This window comes from Aotus nancymaae, unplaced genomic scaffold (assembly GCF_030222135.1).
Source record: "Aotus nancymaae isolate 86718 unplaced genomic scaffold, 86718_ANA_hifiasm-v0.15.2.pri h1tg000036l, whole genome shotgun sequence".
Lineage (NCBI taxonomy): Eukaryota > Metazoa > Chordata > Mammalia > Primates > Aotidae > Aotus > Aotus nancymaae.
In genome coordinates this window covers 17,753,247-17,768,001 of record NW_026988450.1, presented here as the reverse complement: position 1 = coordinate 17,768,001, position 14,755 = coordinate 17,753,247, and the positions used below count along the sequence as shown (strand labels likewise).

At 36.3% G+C, this 14,755-nt stretch overlaps 1 protein-coding gene across 2 annotated transcripts in view; it reads left to right on the top strand.

Moving 5' to 3' along the window:
* ARFGEF1 (ADP ribosylation factor guanine nucleotide exchange factor 1) overlaps positions 1–14,755 on the top strand; it is a 147,139-nt gene that overhangs the window by 111,614 nt on the left and 20,770 nt on the right. For both annotated transcript variants that reach the window (XM_064384256.1, XM_064384255.1), the window contains exons 24-32: positions 1,006–1,046; positions 1,141–1,310; positions 1,979–2,130; positions 2,272–2,444; positions 3,368–3,528; positions 4,795–4,925; positions 12,786–12,915; positions 14,241–14,376; positions 14,459–14,597. In XM_064384256.1, the coding sequence (XP_064240326.1) occupies positions 1,006–1,046; positions 1,141–1,310; positions 1,979–2,130; positions 2,272–2,444; positions 3,368–3,528; positions 4,795–4,925; positions 12,786–12,915; positions 14,241–14,376; positions 14,459–14,597 (1,233 nt within the window). The remainder of the gene's footprint in view (positions 1–1,005; positions 1,047–1,140; positions 1,311–1,978; positions 2,131–2,271; positions 2,445–3,367; positions 3,529–4,794; positions 4,926–12,785; positions 12,916–14,240; positions 14,377–14,458; positions 14,598–14,755) is intronic.

The following is a 14,755-nucleotide window of genomic DNA, read 5'->3' as shown; positions in this document are numbered from 1 at the left end:
TGAATCTTGGCTCTAGCACTTACAAGTTCTGTGACTTTGAGGAAGTTATTAAATATACTTGTGCCTCAATTTCTGTGTTTATAAAATTGAGGTTTTAATAGTACATGCTTTATAAGGTATTTGTGATTATCAAATGAGTGAATATTTATATTACACTAGAAAAGAACTCACCTTGTGATTGGTAGCTATTACTGTTATTACTATGACTTCTGTGTTTAATATTTGGCCTGCTCCTGCCTTTAAAATTTTCCTTTTTATCATGCAAATCATATTTTGTGCATTCTAAGTTGAGGAATGTCATCCTTCTTGAAAGTGATGTCAAACTCTTGGTTACAAACCCAGAATATGGGTTAAAATGCAGACTTTAAAAAAGGAGGACTAATGTGTTTATGCTGAAATATTTTATGAAACTTTGAAACAAGAAAGAGCTCAGCAAAGAAGAATGGGCAAACCTGGGGAGTGTTAGCTTAACTCCAGACATTTAAATGCCTTAAGGAAAGGGGTTTGGCCAGTTCTGGGGTAAACTGAGACTATTTGCAAGGTTATATTAAATCACTTTTAGTATAAATGAACTTTCCAATCAAATATACTTTACTGGTAAAAATAAGTAGAGTTTTTCATTTTAAAAACTTGTTTAATGCTAGTCAATCAGGAAAGAATCTGTAGTGTGCCAATTATTTGTTTTAAAAATTAATATTTTTCTTCTTAGAATTTCATAAGATCTCTATTTGGGATTTGTAAATCTAATAAAATTACAGCAATATATACTTACTGCAGTAATAATACTGAATGCAAACTGATTCATGTGGAGTAGAGGTGGAAGGGAGGGAGAAACATCCAGACTACACTTGTTACTAAACGAAATGATGAAAAATACTCATTTGAGTACTCAATGTTTTGTTCCTTTAAAACATAAAAATAGCTAGTGCCCCATGCCACTTACTTTTCAATTGAAATAAGAGCAATAATTTATAAATTTTTTAAATAATGTTTTATTTTCCCTAGAATATTCACAGGATCTACAAGGCTAGATGGTAATGCTATTGGTAAGTCTGTGCATTTATTCTACTTCTAAACTCACTTTGGGCTAAAATAACTTTACCATTGAGCTAAAAAAATATAAATGTATTTGTATTACAGTGGATTTTGTCCGTTGGCTTTGCGCTGTGTCTATGGATGAATTACTTTCCACGACACATCCAAGAATGTTTAGTCTACAAAAAATAGTAGAAATATCATATTACAACATGGGAAGAATAAGATTGCAGTGGTCTCGAATTTGGGAAGTTATTGGAGATCATTTTAATAAGGTATTTGAATAACTGGTATTAGTTTACATTTGTAGTATATTTTTTGTTTAGAATTTCCTTGTAATCTAATTGAGCCTTTTTTCCTTCCAAACAATTATTTACTACTTGATAATAATTAATTTTAGAAAACCTTGTGAATGGTGTTTTTCTTTTTAGAAATGATTGCTCTGGGTTTTAAGAATTTGATTTAAAAGCCTGTTTTTGAGAAATACTGTAGCATGTTTAATGCTTAATTGAAAATCTTAGGATTTACCTATCTATGCTGTTGTATACTTTTTCTAAGACAAAAAAATAAAGAACTGTAGATTTTTTTTTTTTTCTCTTTTTTGAGACGGAGTTTCACTCTTATTACCCAGGCTGGAGTGCAATGGCGTGATCTCAGCTCACCGCAACCTCCGCTTCCTGGGTTCAGGCAATTCTCCTGCCTCAGCCTCCTGAGTAGCTGGGATTACAGGCACGTGCCACCATGCCCAGCTAATTTTTTGTATTAGTAGAGACGGGGTTTCACCATGTTGACTAGGATGGTCTCGATCTCTTGATCTCGTGATCTACCTGCCTCGGCCTCCCAAAGTGCTGGGATTATAGGCTTGAGCCACTGCGCCCGGCCAGAACTGTAGATTTTTACTGCTGATACTAATTAGCATCTTTTATTTCTGTTGCCGTTACAGGTTGGGTGTAATCCTAATGAAGATGTAGCGATTTTTGCAGTAGACTCCTTGAGGCAGTTGTCAATGAAATTCTTAGAGAAAGGGGAACTTGCTAATTTCAGATTCCAGAAGGATTTCTTAAGACCTTTCGAACATATAATGAAACGGAACAGGTACTATATTTGTTGAATTGCTTAATAGTAGGAAGATCTTGTTGTTTTCCACAGGAGGGAGAAAAACAGAAGAAAGGCAGAAGAAACTGTTGAGTTTCATCTGTTTGCATATCCAAGCAATTTTATTATTAATATTTTTAGGTCTCCAACAATTCGAGATATGGTTGTACGGTGTATAGCACAGATGGTTAATTCTCAAGCTGCTAACATTCGATCTGGATGGAAGAACATTTTCTCTGTATTTCATCTAGCTGCATCTGATCAAGATGAAAGCATAGTGGAACTTGCATTCCAAACAACAGGTCATATTGTCAGTGAGTATTCTCTTAGCTATGTTAACGTAAAAAGAAAAAAAAAACCTTAATGTGTTCAGAAGATGCTTCAAGTAACAATAAGATTATGGCCTTTAAGTTTACCAAGTTTTGTCTACAGAACCAGAGAATAAAATTTATTATTATTATAGTTAACATTAATTGAGTATTTACCGCATGGCAAATACTGTATGTACTTTTCTGGTAATTTCCTTTATCTTCACAATTAAGCATTTTTATCATTACTTTTTTCAAAATAGATTAGGAAACTCAGCCCCAGAGAGGTTAAACAACTTATGTAAGGTCACATAATTCACTAGAGCTGGTCTTCAGACCCATGGAGTACTAAAGCAAAGCCTTTATTTTTGACCAGTACGTTGCACAGCCTTCTTCAAGGTATCCCCTTAACTTTAAGGGGACTGACTGAAACACTAAGGTTATAAGCCTATATGGCAGTGATGACCATCAACATCAAGAATCACAGCATCATCATAGCTATCATTTATTGTGTGCTTGCTTAAGTATTACACTAAGCACTTCACTTACATTATTTTGTGTAGTGCTTACAGCTGTCTTGTGTATATTATGATTATTTCCATTTTTTAGATCAAGAAACCGAGATACAGAGAGGTTAAGTAATTTCGTATATTCATTCAACCAAAGTTAAATCAGTATCTACTGGGTACCAGTTACTGTTTTAGGTGCTGTGCTTATAGTGTAAACAAAACAGACAAGTTTTGATATTCTCACCACTCAAGGCAGTCAGGTAAGTGGTAAAGACAGACGTTAACTTCATATCTATTGGAGGTCAGAGCCTTTAACAACCTTTAAGGAATTGCATTACATCTAGAGGTTGGTGTATTTTTGGTACAGCTAAGAATAATTGAAAAATTATAGTAATATTGATATATTTTTCTCTATTTCAGCCCTTGTATTTGAAAAACACTTTCCAGCAACCATTGATTCTTTCCAGGATGCAGTGAAGTGTTTGTCTGAATTTGCGTGCAATGCAGCTTTCCCAGACACAAGTATGGAAGCAATTCGACTTATTCGCCATTGTGCAAAATATGTGTCTGATAGACCTCAGGTATAGCATCATTTAGTAAACAAAATTTTGCAGAATATTTCTTTCCAGTCTAAAATCTAAGTTTGTTTGGAAATTGAGGGTATATGAAGCAAATAATGTGAGCAGCCTCATTCTGAGTTAGGATGGTTAGCAATTATAACTAACCATTGTTGAAAGTGTCAGGTATTTTTCTGAGTGTTTTCCATTAACTTATTAACTTTTTAAATCTTCTAACGACTTTATGTGATAGATAATGTTATAACCCTGTACAGATAAACTGAGGCACAGAGATGTTTAAAAATGTGCCCATAGTTTCAGGGCTAGTAGAGATAGGGTTTGAGCCCGCAGCCTGTGTTTCTAACCAGTCCCTACAGTGCTTCTTGTCTGTCTGTGCTGTGTAATACTGAAGCTGACTGACTATAGAGGAGAATAGGCTTAAGCTCTGAGGTAAAAGGTTGAATTGAAAATCTAGCCGCCATATTTAACTTGCATATTTGAATCAGTCTTTGCAGCTATCATAAGAGAAAGTGATGTAGCATAGATTTGGTAGTAAGATTTTATTCCAAGCTGGGCACGGTGGCTCATGCCTGTAATCCCAGCACTTTGGGAAGCTGAGTTGGACAGATCACAAGGTCAAGAGATCAAGACCATCCTGGCCAACATGGTGAAACGCGGCTCTACTAAAAATGTAAAAATTATCTAGACATGGTGGTGTGCACCTGTAATCCCAGCTACTCGGGAGGCTGAGGCAGGAGAATCGCTTGAACCTGGGAGACAGAGGTTGCAATGAGCCGAGATTGCGCCGCTCTACTCCAGCCTGGCAACAGAGTGAGACTCTGTCTCAAAAAAATAAAAAATTTAAAAAAAGAGAGATTTTATTCCATACTGACATGGACCGATCAGGTGCTTGGTACTTTTTAGATAACGCCAACTCATTTCACCTTCATACTTCCCCAGTGTGGTTAATGTGGCTGTGTGGTATCATAACTATTTAAATGACAAAAATGGAAACCTGAATTAACCTGGCTAATAATGCAGAAAGCTGGTGACAGTTGAAGGTGAAGCTAACTTTTGGATTCTAGTCCAGAGCTCTTTGTACGCGTTATACTTTGCCTGCTTCAGTGGCACATATACTTAAATTGTAGGCAGTTATGGTGTCTATTTTATATAAATTATTGTTTATTAAATTGCTCACTGGTGATTTGTAAAGCATTTCAATTTTTGAGAAGCTAGTATGCTGAATGTATAGGTGTTATGTTTTGCCTTACCCTAGCTTTTTTCTTGAAGGCTTTCAAGGAATACACAAGCGATGATATGAATGTGGCACCTGAAGACAGGGTGTGGGTGAGAGGATGGTTCCCAATTCTGTTTGAGTTATCTTGTATCATCAATAGATGCAAATTAGATGTAAGAACCAGGTAACAATCTATATTTGTAATTAAAATTTTGGATTTATTTTGACCTAAATTAACTCTTGTTTATAAATACAATTTGACAGTTAAAGATCATAAAATCAAGTGTTTTGTGAAATACATTAATATTAGATAGGTATATTTTTAAATATTTTAAAATGTTAAATAGTGCAAAATAAAAGTGGAAATACATTATTTTTTAAATTTTTGATTATAGCTTCCATTTGATTTTGGCATGTAAGTTAATTTAATGTTTTAAACATTCTGTTTTTTCATATATTTGTTTCCAGTCATAAATTAAAGTTAGTGGTAAAATTTATTTCCTGATAAATGAGAGAAGAATTTTTAAATGCACATCCTTGGGGGGTTTTAGGTAAAGAACCATTTCTTTTTGAAACATGGTCAGTAACATAGTTTGGAATAATACAGAGCTATTCAAATAGAGAACTCTTTTTAAAAAGTATATCTCCAATAAAAGATTAATATGAACATTTAGTCAGTCTGTAAAGGAACGATATGGATGTTATGTAACTGGCCAAGTGCTCAATCAATATACTGTTCTTAGGTCACAGCTCACATGACTCCTATAGTACTATTTTGTACCCTTTGCTTTACCACACTAGAATGGCCAACTTGTGTGACCTGATATCTGTCAACATTTAAACCCTTTGTGAGTTCAATTTTATGGTAAACAAAATCTTTTAGGAATCTTTCCTTGTTAGGAAGAACCTTCTGTTACTTGGATGTGTAACTTTATCGAATTTTTTGAAATTCTAAAGGTAGTACAGAATGAATCTCTTCTTTCTCACCTTATGCCAGAACCACACCTGTACCCCACCAAGGTTAAATTTGACTTATATCCCAAGACATTTTTCATTTTTATAGCATTATTTGTTAAAAACAGAAATTCTTATGAAATAGATAATTCAAAATAGGACTTAAACTTTAGGGATTTGTCATAAAACTTAGTAATTATGAGAGCACTATAAAACATTTTATTTTATATTTAGACATGGTGGATTGTTTATCAGTGGACCTATTAGGAATTTGTTAAAATTCAAGATAGCCCCATTTCAATTGTCCAGCTACCTCAGTGGAGTGGCTAATATATCATGACTAGCAGGTCATGAAAACTCAGCACCCTCTCCCCTCACCCTTATTTATTTGTAGAAGTCTGTTTGATAGAGGATCCACTTGCCTTCTTAGCCTGCTGTTGCTTGGCACTGTGGTACCTTGTTTCTCACCATATTCCATGTTCAGATTATGGGTAGATTCTAATTGTTAAAGAAGATGTGTGTGTTCTAGTTAGTGAAGGAGATGGAAAAGATCAGCAAACTTTGTCCAGTGATGATGGCCTTTGATTTTCCTGCCTCATCCCAGGATTTGTATGAGCTGCTATTTAGCTTACATTTTAAAATGCGGGCCAGATGCAGTGGCTCACACCTGTAATCTCAGCACTTTGGGATGTCGAGGTGGGAGGATAGTTTGAAACCAGCCTGGGCAACATAGTGAGACCTCATCTCTTTGAACAAAAAGTTAACTGGACATGGTGGGCGTGCCTCTAGCTCCTGCTGCTCTTGAGGCTGAAGCGGGATTGCCTGAGCACAGAAGGCTGGGGCTGTGGTGAGCCCTGATCACACCACTGTACTCCATCCTAGGCATATTTTATGACAAATCCCTTACGTTTAGTTGAGACTCTCTGTCTTTAAAAACAACAACAAAAAAGTGCAGCACTATAATTTGTATAACACTGTGGTTAGAACATTTTGTGTGCATTCTCATTTGATTCTTCCAAAATTCTCTAGATTTAGGGATACTTACATAAATTAGTCTCAAATATAGTCAGGCATCATTTAATGACAGGGATATGTTCTGTACAACACGTTACTAGGCAATTTCAGCATTGTTTGAACATCGTATCATGTACTTACACAAATCTAGATGGCGTAGCCTATTGCTCCGTGGGTACAATCTGCACAGCATGTTACTGTACTGAATACTATAGGCAAACAATGATGTTTGTGTATCTAAACAGGCTGGGTGCAGTGGCTCACACCTATAATCCCAGCATTTTGGGAGGCTGAGGTGGGCTGATTACCTAATTTCAGGAGTTCAAGACCAGCCTGGCCAACATAGTAAAACCCCATCTCTACTAAAAATACAAAAATTTGGCCAGGCACAGTGGCTCATGCCTGTAATCCCAGCACTTTGTGAGGCCCAGGCGGGCGGATCATCTGCGGTCAGGAGTTCGAGACCAGCCTGGACAACATGGTGAAATCCCTTCTCTACTAAAAATAAAAAAATTAGTGGGGTGTGGGCACCTGTAATCACAGCTACTCAGGAGGCCGAGCCAGGGGAATCGCTTAAACCCAAGAGGCGGAGGTTGCAGTGAGCCGAGAGTGCCACTTCACTCCAGCCCAGGCAACAGAGTGAGACTCTGTCTCAAAATAAAAATAAGAAAATTAGCCAGGTGTGGTGGCACACACCTGTAATCCCAGCCACTTGGGAAGGTGAGGCATGAGAATTGCTTGAACCTGGGAGGCGGAGGTTGCAGTAAGCTGAGATGGCACCACTGCACTCCAGCCAGGGTGACAGTATAAGACTCTGTCTCAAAAAAAAAAAAAAAAAAAAAAATTTATATCCTTATTCTATAAGCTTTTTTCTATTTTTATTTTTATTTTTTACTTTTAGACTTTTTGTTAAAAACTAAGACATGGACACACACATTAAACTAGGCCTACACAGGGTCAGGATCATCAGAGCCTCTGTCGTCCACCTCCACATCTTACCCCACTGGAAGGTCCTAAGGGGAAGTAACACACATGGAGCTGTCATCTCCTGTGATAACAATGCCTTCTTCCAGAATGCCTACTGGAGGACCTGTCTGAGGCTGTTTTCCAGTTAACTTTTTAAAAATTTATGAGCACAAGGAGTACACTTGCATTTAATGATAAGAAGTACAGTATAGTAAGTACATTAGTCATTAACGTAATTGTTTATCATTATATGACTGGAACTATGGTAGGTTTGTTTACACCAGTATCACCACAAATGTGAGTAAATTGTTGCCCTGTGATCTAATGAAAGCTACAACTACAGTGTCATAAGACAATTGGAACTGCTGTATTATAATCTTAGGGGACCACTGTCTTATATGCAGTTCGTTGTTGGCTGAAATGTCCCATGTGGCACATGACTATTCTTTTTCCCTACACTAGCTACTTAAGTATTGCTTTAGGAAAAAAAAAAAAGACTTTCTACAATAAAAATCACTGGAAACAATTGATCTCTGTGTTTACTTTGGGCCCTGGAAAAAACAGGATTGCCCATATCCACTTACCCCCAGCCATGAGAGGCAGCATCCAGTTACTTGGAGTGGGAGGAAATAGAAACTGAGCTCAGCAGATGGAGGATGAGGGAGCCTTGTTCCATTGCAAGGAGGGAACTATGGGTTTAGCATCCAGTGGTGGAAACTCTGACAGGCAGCTCCTGTGGAAGACTTTATTTCCCAGGATTTTCTTTACTACGGTTTCTTTACCACTGCTAGGATTACACATTAGATATATTAGGGATCAAATAGACCAATGTGAACTTGCTGTAGGCCTGAAGTATTATAATGTTATTTTACACATTCATTTAATAAAAAATTGTTGAGAACCTGCTATGTATGAGGCATGTACTAAGTTTGGGGGTAGCATGTCAGCAAATGAGTTCAGCTCTATTCCAGTCCTTATGGGAGCCTTTCAAAGAAAATTTTTTTCTGTTTTACTATCAAACTTTTAGAAATATAAGCTATTTCTAAATTGGAGGATGCCTGTATTTTCCCAGAAAAAGCAATAGAGAAAAGATTAAAGTTTCTAATGGTTATAAAAAGGTATTATTTCAAGAAACAGGAATTAAGAAAGCAGTTTTGAGTTTCAGTTTTAGCACTTACTCAAAAGCTGGTCAAGGTGATACTAAGCAATTTATTCAGCAAATGTTTATTGCTTGCCTCCCAGGCAGCAAGAAATGAAACACAGAACCCTCCCCTCGTGGAGCTTATACCTTAGTGGATTCATTCTATAAATCCTTTTGTTTGGGGATATTGCATGAATAAATCCTTTTGTTTGGGGATATTGCATGTTTGGGGATAGTGTTGAATAAAAAGCCCCATAGTTCTTTGAAAAAGATTTTCCAAAATCTAACTTTTGTTTTGTTCTTAGACTGCTATATATGCATTTTCTTTTTTGGCTGTAGTGCCACAAAATTAATATTCACTCAAATGATTATCTTTTTCAATCTGTAATTCCATTTACAGTTTTTTTTATATATATACTTTAAGTTCTGGGGTACATATGCAGAATGTACAGGTTTGTTACATAGGTATGCACATGCCATGATGGTTTGCTGCAGCCATCACCCCGTCACCTACATTAGGTATTTCTCCTAATCCTATCCCTCCTCTATCCCCCAACACCCTGCTCTCCCTCCTTTAGGCCCCTTCCCCAACAGGCCCCATTGTGTGATGTTCCCTCCCTGTGTCCATGTGTACTCATTGTTCAACACCCACTTAGGAGTGAGAACATGTGGTGCTTGGTTTTCTATTCTGTGTCAGTTTGCTGAGAATGATGGTTTCCAGCTTTTTCCATGTCCCTGCAAAGGACATGAACTCTTCCTTTTAAAAAAGGCTGTATAGTATTCTATGGTGTATATGTGCCACATTTTCCTTATCCAGTCTATCATTGATGGGCATTTGGGTTTGTTCCAAGTCTTTGCTATTCTGAACAGTGCCACAATAAACATACATATGCATATGTCTTTATAATAGAATGATTTATAATCCTTTGGGTATATACCCAGTAATGGGATTGCTGGATCAAATGGTATTTCTAGTTCTAGATCCTTGAGAATTGCCACGCTGTCTTCCACAATGGTTGAACTAATTTGCACTCCCACTAACAGCGTAAAAGCGTTTTCTATTTCTCCGCATCCTGTCCAGCATCTATTGTCTCCTGATTTTTTAATGATTGCCATTCTAACTGGCGTGAGATGGTATCTCAGTGTGGTTTTGATTTGCATTTGTCTAATGACCAGTGATGATGAGCTTTTTTTCATATGTTTATTGGCTGCATAAATGTTTTCTTTTGAGAAGTGTCTGTTCATATCCTTTCTCCACTTTTTGATGGGGTTATTTTTTTCTTGTAAATTTGTTTAACTTCTTCATAGATTCTGAATATTAGCCCTTTGTCAGATGGGTAGATTGCAAAAATTGTTTCCCATTCTGTTGGTTGCCAGTTCACTCTAATGATGATTTCTTTTGCTGGGCAGAAGCTCTTTAGTTCAATTAGATCCCATTTGTCTATTTTGGCTTTTGTTGCCATTGCTTTTGGTGTTTTAGTCATGAAATCCTTGCCCATGCCTATGTCCTGAATGGTATTGCCTAGGTTTTCTTCTAGGGTTTTTATGGTGTTAGGTCTTATGTTTACATCTTTAATCTATCTGGAGTTAATTTTTGTATAAGGTGTAAGGAAGGGATCCAGTTTCAACTTTCTGCATATGGCTAGCCAGTTTTCCCCGACACTGTTTATTAAATAGGGATATTAAATAGGGAATCCTTTCCCCATTGTTTGTTTTTGTCAGGTTTGTCAGAGATCAGATGGTGTTGTAGGTGTGTGGCATTGTTTCTGAGGCCTCTGTTCTGTTCCATTGGTCTGTATCTCTGTTTTGGTACCAGCACCATGCTGTTTTGATTGATTACTATAGTCTTGTAGTATAGTTTGAAGTCAGGTAGTGTGATGCCTCCAGCTTGTTTTTTTGTGCTTTGTTTTTTGTTTTTGCTTAGGATTGTCTTGGCCTATGTGGGCTCTCTTTTGGTTCCATGTGAAATTTAAGGTGGTTTTTTCCATTTCTGTGAAGAAAGTCATTGGTAGCTCGTTGGGGATGACATTGAATCTATAAATTACTTTGGTCACTATGGCCATTTTCACAATACTGATTCTTCCTGACCATGAGCATGGAATCTTTTTCCATTTGTTTGTGTCCTCTCTTATTTCCTTGAGCAGTAGTTTGTAGTTCTCCTTGAAGAGGTCCTTCACATCCCTTGTTAGTTGTATTCCTAGGTATTTTAATCTCTTTGTAGCAATTGTGAATGGGAGTTCACTCATAATTTGGCTCTCTGTCTGTTACTGGTGTATAGGAATGCTTGTGATTTTTGCACATTGATTTTGTATCCTGAGACTTTGCTGAAGTTGCTTATCAGCGTAAGGAAATTTTGGGCTGAGACGATGGGGTCTTCTAAATATACGGTCATGTCTTCTGCAAATAGACAATTTGACGTCCTCTTTTCCTAATTAAATATCCTTTATTTCTTTTTCTTGCCTGATTGCCCTGGCCAGAACTTCCAATACTATGTTGAATAGGAGTGGTGAGAGAGGGCATCCTTGTCTTGTGCCAATTTTCAAAGGGAATGCTTCTAGTTTTTGCCCATTCAGTATGATGTGGCTGTGGGTTTGTCATAAATAGCTCTTATTATTTTGAGATACATTCCATCGATACCTAGTTTATTGAGAGTTTTTAGTATAAAGGGCTGTTGAATTTTGTTGAAGGCCTTCTCTTCATCTACTGAGATAATCATGTGGTTTTTGTCTTTGGTTCTGTTTATGTGATGGATTACGTTTGTAGATTTGCATATGTTGAACCAGCCTTGCATCCCAGGGATGAAGTTGACTTGATATTGATGGATAAGCTTTTTTCTGTGCTGTTGGATTTGGTTATCAGTATTTTATTGAGGATTTTCGAATCCGTGTTCTTCATGGATATTGACTTTGAAATTTTCTTTTTTAGTTGTGTCTCTGCCAGGTTTTGGTATTAGGATGATGGTGGTCTCATAAAATGAGTTAGGGAGGATTCCCTCTTCTTGTATTGTTTGGAATAGTTTCAGAAGGAATGGTACCAGCTCCTCTTTGTACCTCTGGTAGAAGTCGACTGTGAACCCATCTAGTCCTGGACTTTTTTTGGTTGGTAGGCTATTAATTGCTGCCTCAATTTCAGACCTTGTTATTGGTCTATTCAGGCATTTGACTTCTTCCGGTTTAGTCTTGGGAGTAAGTGTCCAGGAATTTATCCATTTCTTCTAGATGTACTGATTTATTTGCATAGAGGTGTTTATAGTATTCTCTGATAGTAATTTGTATTTCTGTGGGATCAGTGGTGATATCCCCTTTATCATTTTTTATTGCATCTATTTGATTCTTCTTTATTAGTCTGGCTAGCGGTCTATCTATTTTGTTGATCTTTTCAAAAAACCAGCTCCTGGAATCATTAATTTTTTTTTTTAAGGGTTTTTTTTGTGTCTCTATCTCCTTCAGTTCTGCTCAGATCTTAGTTATTTCTTGTTTTCCACTAGCTTTTGAATTTGTTTGATCTTGCTCCTCTAGTTCTTTTAATCATGATGTTAGGGTGTTGATTTTAGATCTTTCCTCTTTTCTCATGTGGGCATTGAGTGCTATAAATTTCCCTCTACATACTGCTTTAAATGTGTCCCAGAGATTCTGGTATGTTGTATCTTCATTCTCATTGGTTTCAAAGATTATCTTTATTCCATTTACAGTTTGTAAATGCTGCAGTGGTGAGGTAAGAGTAAAGGAAAAGTAAAATAAAGAAAAAAGTTTACGGCCAAGACCTGTAGAGGTTTTTTCCCCTGAATGATGTATCCTAAAGGAACCTGTTGTTTTTAAAACTTAAATTTTTTATGACCCAATGTCATGTGTTAATTTCAGACTAGTTTTAAGCATTCTGTTTTTAGTAGCTTTCTGAACTGTAAAAACTATTTTAGGAGAAGTATGCTTTTTTGTATTATAGCTTTCTGATTATGTTTTGTCATTTTAGGGGTTTAACAGTAATGTTTGAAATAATGAAAACATATGGCCACACTTATGAAAAACACTGGTGGCAGGATTTATTTAGAATTGTTTTCAGAATCTTTGACAATATGAAATTGCCAGAACAACAAACAGAGGTAAGAGGACACACAATTTTCATTTAGCTTAGTCAAGTTAAAAGAGTCTCAGTATTATCCCCAATACATTTTAGTGTTTCAAATTAAGTACAGAAAAGAATCCCTAGAAATTTTTTCTTTAAGGCATGAGAATATAATAGTATATCTTTATAAATAAGAACACTGGCCAGGCACAGTGGCTCACACCTGTAATCTCAGCACTTTAGAATGCCAAGTGGGGGTAGATCATCTGAGGTTAGGAGTTCAAGGCCAGCCTGGCCAACACAGTGAAACCCCATCTCTACTAAAAATACAAAAATTAGCCAGGTATGGTGGCGGGCACCTATAATCCCAGCTACTTGGGAGGCTGAGGCAGGAGAATCGTTCGAACCTGGGAGGTGGAGGTTGCAGTGAGCCAACACTGCACCACTACACTCCAGCCTGGGTGACAGACAAGAGCCAAACTCCATCTCAAAAAAACAAAAAGACCATGTGGAGGATAGAACTGAATTGATAAATTGATTTTTGTTTTGTTTTGTTTTCAGTGTTTTTCTTGACCTTTCCATTTCTTTTCCTCATTTTGATAGTCACAAGTATAAAACATTAGTAACTTTTTCTTTAGTATTACATAGTGATTTTTTTGCATTGAATAAAGAATACAAAGTAAATTTTATTTTATTTATTTCAACATATTTTACTATGAACCAGTTACAGTATACATTTTAGGAAATGTGTCAAGAGACCTGCACATTTTCCCCTTTTGTTTCATATAGCAGTATTAAATGCAGACTTCTGCGATTATTTTTATGGTCTTGAAAAAAATAAAGAAATTACAGTTATTTTGTATAGCCCTTCTTTTATGGTGTTTTCAGATAACCACACTTCAGGAAAGCCATTTTTATTTTAAACCTATGCTAGCCCCATTTGGACAAATTCTTACCTCTTTATTCTTTGTTTCCCTTTAATGTTCTGTCATATTCTAGAGCAAGGCCAGCTGTTGCTATTCATGCACTTTGAAAAGTTATAATGTTAATATCGAGATGATATGGTGATAGTTTTTTTAAATATGCAAAACAAATAGTGTCAAAAATAAATTATTATATACATAGGTGGCTATATGGGGTAATGAAGAGTAATCAATATCAGATTTTAAGTTGAAGTGACTATAACGTTCTAGAGGGAATTCAGTGTTTGAAAAGGAAGACTAACAGCCTTATGTTTTAAATATGAAAACGTTTGTTTGTATGTGTGTGTATATACGTGTGTGTGTGTGTGTATATATATAGTTTTTTAATTGCAGTAGTTGATGAATGGCATGATGTTCATTTAACAACTTCTTTCCCCAGAAAGCTGAATGGATGACAACAACTTGCAATCATGCACTTTATGCAATCTGTGATGTGTTCACGCAGTATTTAGAAGTACTCAGTGATGTACTTTTGGATGATATTTTTGCTCAGCTCTACTGGTGTGTGCAGCAAGGTAGGTCAATACCAGATATGTGACACAAAGTGTTAAATGTGTGCCTGGTAATATATAAATGAATTGCTCTTTTCTTTCCTAGACAATGAGCAGTTAGCACGATCTGGTACAAACTGTTTAGAGAACGTTGTTATTCTGAATGGTGAAAAATTTACCCTAGAAATCTGGGATAAAACTTGCAATTGCACACTGGATATCTTCAAAACCACAATCCCACATGCGTAAGATTTTATACAACTTTACATTTATATTTGTATGTTGAATGTGTTGGAGAGTGTGACTAGTAATTAAAAGTTTGATAGTGACTAGTGATTTCTCATAACAGAAATCCTTTTACGCTTGTCTTACTGTTACATAGATTTAGATTTATTACAAATCA